Source organism: Oryzias melastigma, unplaced genomic scaffold (genome assembly GCF_002922805.2).
Source record: "Oryzias melastigma strain HK-1 unplaced genomic scaffold, ASM292280v2 sc00376, whole genome shotgun sequence".
Lineage (NCBI taxonomy): Eukaryota > Metazoa > Chordata > Actinopteri > Beloniformes > Adrianichthyidae > Oryzias > Oryzias melastigma.
Genome location: NW_023416973.1, coordinates 39,383 through 46,188, shown reverse-complemented (window position 1 = coordinate 46,188; position 6,806 = coordinate 39,383). Strand labels below are relative to the sequence as shown.

The 6,806-nt window shown below is 34.6% G+C and overlaps 1 gene segment (V, D, J or C); it reads left to right on the top strand.

Annotated features, from left to right (window-relative positions):
* Nucleotides 1-1,704: 1,704 nt before the first annotated feature.
* Nucleotides 1,705-6,806, top strand: part of LOC112138102 — a gene marked incomplete at its 5' end in the record, with an annotated part of 7,425 nt that continues 2,323 nt past the window's right edge. Inside the window, 5 exon segments of the C gene segment in view lie at nt 1,705-2,086; nt 2,167-2,457; nt 2,697-3,011; nt 3,104-3,388; nt 3,467-3,792. Of these exon segments, the coding sequence occupies nt 1,705-2,086; nt 2,167-2,457; nt 2,697-3,011; nt 3,104-3,388; nt 3,467-3,792 (1,599 nt within the window).

Genomic DNA, 6,806 nt, shown 5'->3' with positions numbered 1-6,806 from the left:
AATAACATTAAAAGGCAAACAATCTGTCAAAGACTCGTATCTACTTGTATTTTTAGTCTTATTTTTCTTGCTTGTATGATTTTTATTGTAATATGAATTTAATATTATTTTTTAAATAACATACAATTAAAATAATGTAAAAGTGAAAGATTAGATCAATCAATACAAACACTGTCATTTGTTTTTTATTTACAATTTTAATGTATTTTTTTTACCAATAACATTTTTAACTTGAGTAAACCATAGACTAAAAAATGTTATTTGATAAAAACTAATTGTTTTAAAAGTAGCAAATTACAGAACTTTTGTTAATCAATCTAATGTTTATCGTTTATATTGTAGGATTTGCAAACATTTTTCATATTTAACATATGTGAAAAAACGTCTTTGTCAGTAAGGCCTTTAATTAGCAATTTTTATTTTTATTTTTTTGGATAAAGGAAATTATTATTATAAATTAATTGTACATAAATAAACTAATTTTATTGCTAAATAAGTGATGAGGAAATTTTTAGTGTCATTAAAACTGTTTTTTTTCTCTTCACAGATCAAATAAAGAAGGAGGAATCCATAAAAAAATAATTTTCCATTTTTATGCAATTTTCACTTTTCTTCTTTTTTCTATAAACTGAATTATTCCTGTAAGTAATCACTGATGTTTTTCTCAGTTTTTAACTTTGATTCTTTTTATTTGTCTTATTAAAACAAATAGTGAAAATAATATATTTTTTGTGTGTTTCTTTAATGTGAAGTTGTTCATGTTTATTAATTTGTAGATATATTTAAACACAAATGTTGTCAGTGTTTGGTTGATTTCATGTAATGATATTTTATGTTTTATCTTTTGTGAAGTTTTCATCAAACCACCAGCAGCTNTTTTTCTCAGTTTTGAACTTTGATTCTTTTTATTTTTCTTATTAAAACAAATAGTGAAAATAATATATTTGCCTCTTAATTTTTTTGTGTGTTTCTTTAATGTGAAGTTGTTCGTGTTTATTAATTTGTAGATATATTTAAACACAAATGTTGTCAGTGTTTGGTTGATTTCATGTAATGATGTTTTATGTTTTATCTTTTGTGAAGTTTTCATCAAACCACCAGCAGCTGGAATCAGCGGTCCATTACTCAGTGTGCAAATGTTACAGTTGAGGACTTTCTCAGTCTATAATTACTTGACGGTTGAAGTCAAATCTTTGGCAAAGCGTATGTAAACAAAGAAGAGATATTTCCATCTTCTCTCTGTTTCTGTTCCTGGCATAACCACACCTCACACCTGCTGTCTGCCATGCTCTGCTGCTCTTTCTGTCCTTTCACTTCTGTCTTTCTGGACTTTTTTGGGAGCTGGGTGTTGAACAAAGCTTCCTCTAACTGAATAACCTGGTCGCTCTGTCCTGTCGAGCTCAACATCTGTGAAGCTGACTTTTAGTCGTGTTTTTGAAAACCTCTTTATCACCAAACTGTGTAAAAGTACAACTCTGACGTAATTATAAATGATAAAAAAAATAAAATAAACTAAACTACACTTAGAACTGAGATCACTAANTCGCGTTTTTGAAAACCTCTTTATCACCAAACTCTGTAAAAGTACTACTCTGACGTAATTATAAATGATAAAAAAAATAAAATGAAATAAACTACACTTAGAACTGAGATCACAAACTAAAACATGAAGGTATGTATGAATGACCTTCAATCAGCTTTTAAATAATCAGTGATAAATTCAGAAGAACAAAAGCAGAAACATGTCATCTCTTTTCTATCACAGAGCTGCGCGTCGTTTCTCCAAACATCAGCCTGTATCCTGTCTGGGAAGGTCAGTTTGGAGTCTCACAGGTCAGACTCATCTGCACCCTGAACGGTTACTTTCCCAAAAACCTGAGTGTGGAGTGGCAGCAGAACAACCAGCAGCTGACACGGATCCAGCCCACAGAAAGACATCTGCAGAGTGTGGAGGGGGGAGAGAAAACCTACAGTCTGACCTCTGAGATTGAGCCAAACATGGAAGAGTGGACAAGAGGCTCCAACTTTACCTGCAAGTTCATTCACAAGGAGAGCAGAGATGAAAAGACAACAAGTATTTGTCACAGTAAGTGTGAGGAATCACTGTTTTGATCAGTGTTATCAGAAGGACATTGATATTTGTGAACAAACTCATGATTCCTGCAGTCTTTGGATTCAATCCTCCTTCCATTCATGTGGAGATTCCCAGCTTCAAGACAGTGATGATGACCAACTCTGATGTGAAAGCTACATGCTTCATCCACAATGTTGATGCCGAGCTGGTCTGGTTAATGGATGAGAAAACACCATCCACTGACAAAATCAAAAATACCTCAAACAAAACCACAGTAGTCAGTGAACTGACAGTTCCATCCAGCAGCTGGAAAAACCTGAAGCTTCTGAAATGTAAAGTTCAGCATCACTGCTTTACTGCTGAGAAGATTGTAGAGGTTTCAGGTGAGAAGATCAACGTTAAAACAGAACAAACTACTTTGATTATAAAAATAAATTCACATTTTTTGTATTTATTCTGTCATCCTTCAGGTCCTTCCGTTCCAGCTCCTCAGGTGAACNCTGCTTTACTGCTGAGAAGATTGTAGAGGTTTCAGGTGAGAAGATGAACTTTAAAACAGAGAAAATTACATTGATAATAAAAATTAATTCACGTTTTTTGTATTTATCCTGTCATTCTTCAGGTCCTTCCGTTCCAGCTCCTCAGGTGAACATCAGGAGATCTCTGTCAGACCTGCAGAAACAACACAATGACTTCAAGCTGCACTGTGACCTTTCACAGCTCTCCTCACAGCATATCTATGTCACACTTCAGTCTAAAGGAGCTGACATTTCTGACAGACAGTATGTTGATCTTCCTGAAGCTCCAGCCTCACATACAGTCAGTGTGAGCTTCTCTGTTCCTCAGTCCTACTGGAAGAGTGACCAGAGTTTCAGCTGCAAAGTCCATCAAGGCTTTTCCAGTCAGTCTTTTGAGTCCAAAGCCATCAGTGTTTCTGGTGAGAATGTTTCTGTTCTAGAAAAAGGAGAAATCTAACAAATATTTTCACTGACTGAATCCTTCATGTGTTTTTCTCTACATTCTAATCAGCAGATCCATCAGTGGAAGTCCTTCAGGTCTCCAGTAAAGAGTCAGGAAAACAGAAACTCTTGTGTTCTGGATCAGGCTTTAATCCACACATTAATTGGTTTTCAGACTCAGAGTTAAAATCAGCATCAAGCACAGACGTCAGCATGGATCCAAATGGACGTGTGACTGTAATCAGTCGACTGGATGTTCTTCAGACTGAGTGGAAAACAGGGAAGACCTTCACCTGTGAAGTGTTTGATAGGTTTCTAGAAATAAGCGATAAAAAAGACATCAGCCTGTGTTCAGGTAAAAACTGATCAGAAAATGAAATGATAATATTATAGAAGAAATGTTTTCATTCATGATCTCACGTTCCTCCTGCAGTCTTTGGATTCAATCCTCCTTCCATTCATGTGGAGATTCCCAGCTTCAAGACAGTGATGATGACCAACTCTGATGTGAAAGCTACATGCTTCATCCACAATGTTGATGCTGAGCTGGTCTGGTTAATGGACGGTAAACAACCATCCACTGACAGAGTGAATGAATTCTCAAACAAAACCACTGTAATCAGTGAACTGACAGTTCCATCCAGCAGCTGGAAAAACCTGAAGCTTCTGAAATGTAAAGTTCAGCATCAGTGCTTTTCTGCTGAGAAGACTGTAGAGGTTTCAGGTGAGAAGATCAACTATTATCAGTGTTGTTTAACCTAATTCCAATTTGTAATACATTGCAGATTATTGTGGGTTTTTTTTTATTTAAAGTAAAATCTCACTTTACAATTTTACTATGTTATAAATATAAAGTGTTGTCTTACTTTGAAGTTTTCTTTTTATTAAAAATCCTACATAAATAGAACATAATAATATAAAATGACATATTAACCACTGAATCTTTATAATTTTGATGAGTGAAGACATGTAAGGGATAATACCCGACGAAGTGTGCGTTATGAGAAATTANATTCCAATTTGTAATACATTGCAGATTATTGTGGGTTTTTTTTTTATTTAAAGTAAAATCTCACTTTACAATTATGTTATAAATATAAAGTGTTGTCTTACTTTGAAGTTTTCTTTTTATTATAAATCCTACATAAATAGAACATAATAATATAAAATGACATATTAACCACTGAATCTTTATAATTTTGATGAGTGAAGACATGTACCAATAAAGACACCTATTATTAAAGTTTATTTTTGGCAAAGTGGAGCCACAATTACGGAGAAATAAAATATGACGGTTTAATAACAATTTTTGTCTGTCAAAAGTATGGTACATGTAAAGTGAATAATTGGTCATTTTGGTGATTATCCTGGGTGGGTTTATGGTAGAAGCAGCTGTATGGAAGACTTTTCTTACATGAAATCCACACTTTGAAATATCAGAGCGTTTTTAGCTTTACTTGTAATCCAGAAAGTCTAAAAAGTTACTGTCCAAAATGTTCATCAATAAATTATTAATGTTTAAGCTTTGGTGTCAGTAAACGAGTTCAACCCATTTAACCCATTTTGTCAGTATTTTATTACTGAAACACAATCAGACAACTAGTTAAAAAGAGATGTTTAAAAATGTCTACTTGTTAACTAGTACACATCTCTTAGGCATGGCAAGTTAATTTGTATTGCACACTTCATGTACAAAGACAATTCAAAGAGTTTACATAAACATTAAAAGACGCATTAAATAGAAATATAAAGAGTGATCATTAAAATAAGATTAAAAAAGATAAAAATAACAAAATTTAAAATCAAACAGTGTGCATGTAATCTTTTGAATACATACTAGTCAAGTGCAGCTAAAAACGGGGGAATCTTTAACTTTGAGTGTTTCAGCTGATCTCAGGCTTTCTGGAAGTCTGTTCCAGATAATCAGAGCATAGAAGCTGAATGCAGCTTCTCCGTGTTTAGTTTTGACTCTGGGAACTGAAAAAAGACCGGATCCAGATGACTGGAGAGCTCTGGCTGGTACATACTGGGCCAGGAGGTTTTGATGCTAAACCATTCAAAGCTTTATAAATCAGTAGCCAAACTTTAAAGTCTATCCTTTGGCAGACAGGCACCCAATGACAAGACCTCAGAACTGGACTGATGTGGTCTACTTCTTTGGTTTCTCGGGCAGCAGAGTTCTGAATAAGTTGTAGTTTCCTGATTGATTTTTAGGTAGTGATGTAAAAACACTGTTACAGTATTTAAGTCAACAATAGATAAACACATGAACTAGTTATTCCAGGTCTTGCTCAAACATTAGGTCTTTAATCTTTGGATTATTTTTGAGCTGATAGTAGGCTGATTTTGTGACTGCACTGATGTGTTTATCAAAATTTAGGTCTGTGTCTATCACTACACCTAAGTTTCTGGCCTGTTGATAGTTTTTAGATGAGTAGATTGAAGCTCTGTAGCAACCTCCAATTGTTTCTTTGTAGCCCCAAAGACAAAAACTTCAGTTTTGTTTTTGTTTAACTGAATTAAGTTTGTGACTCATCTAGTCATTAATGTCCTCAATGCATTCACCAAAAGCCTGAAACGGGTCTGGGTCTCCTGTTGTCATTGTAATATGTATCTGTGTGCCATCTGCATAGGTCTGGTAATAAATGCTGTTGCTCTTTATAACCTAGGCCAGTGGGAGCATGTTAAATACAAGTGGTCCCAGGATGTAGCTCTGGGGAAACTCCACATAACATTTCTGTGGGCCCAAATCCAACGTTACCAAATGAAACAAAATATTTCATTTACTGTTTTCCAAGTACGTTTTGAACCAATTTTGTACTGGCCAAGTTAGACCCACCCAGTTTTCCAGTGATTGGAGTGGTTGACTCAGTGGTTGGGTGTTTGACTGTATCAGATGAGCTACTGAAATTCAATAAAACTAGTATTGAAAATTTTCCACTGTCCGTATTCAAACATATATTATTGGTCACTTTGGTCAGAGCTGTCTTAGTGCAGTGGCGAATTCTGAAGCCTGACTAGAAGATTTCGCAACAGTTTTTATTTTTTTTTTATTTTTTAGAATTTATTTAACTGATTGAAAACAGTTTTTTCAATTATCTTGATTAAAAACGGCAGATTTGATATTGGATTTTTATTTGCTCATTTATGCCTTGTCTTGACCGTCCTTTTAAGGAGAAGTTTAATTACATCCAGTTTCAGTGGTTCTGGGAAAACACCAGATGTTAAAGATACATTTACAACATGGGAACACGACTGACTCAATGATCTTTAAAACCTTTTTAAAAAATCTTGTGGGAAGAATGTCTAGACAGCAGGAGGAGTTCAGTTGACAGAATGTCCTCCAAATTTTTGTTGTTTATAGGTTGAAACTGAGCCCCTGGTTTCCACTGGATACAATTCACATCCTGGACTTTTAGGTGATGAAACATTTGTTTGCCTAATGTTTGTGATTTTGTCTGCAAAGAATTTGGCAAAGTAATTGCAGGCTTTGGTGGAGTATAGTTCTGGTGCACCTGGCACAGGGGGTTTTGTCAGCCTGTCAACTGTAACATATAAGGACCGAGCATTATGGGAGTTTTTCGTATTGATTTCAGAGAAATAGGACTTTCATACATTGCTCAGTTGTAAATTACTAAGACGAAGTTTCTCTTCATGGTCGTAATCAACCTGTAATTTAGTCTTTCTCCATCTGCGTTCAGATTTTCGACACTGTTTTTCCATTCTTTAAAAGTATGGAATTTCTCCATTGAGATTTTTTTTTTTTTTTTTTG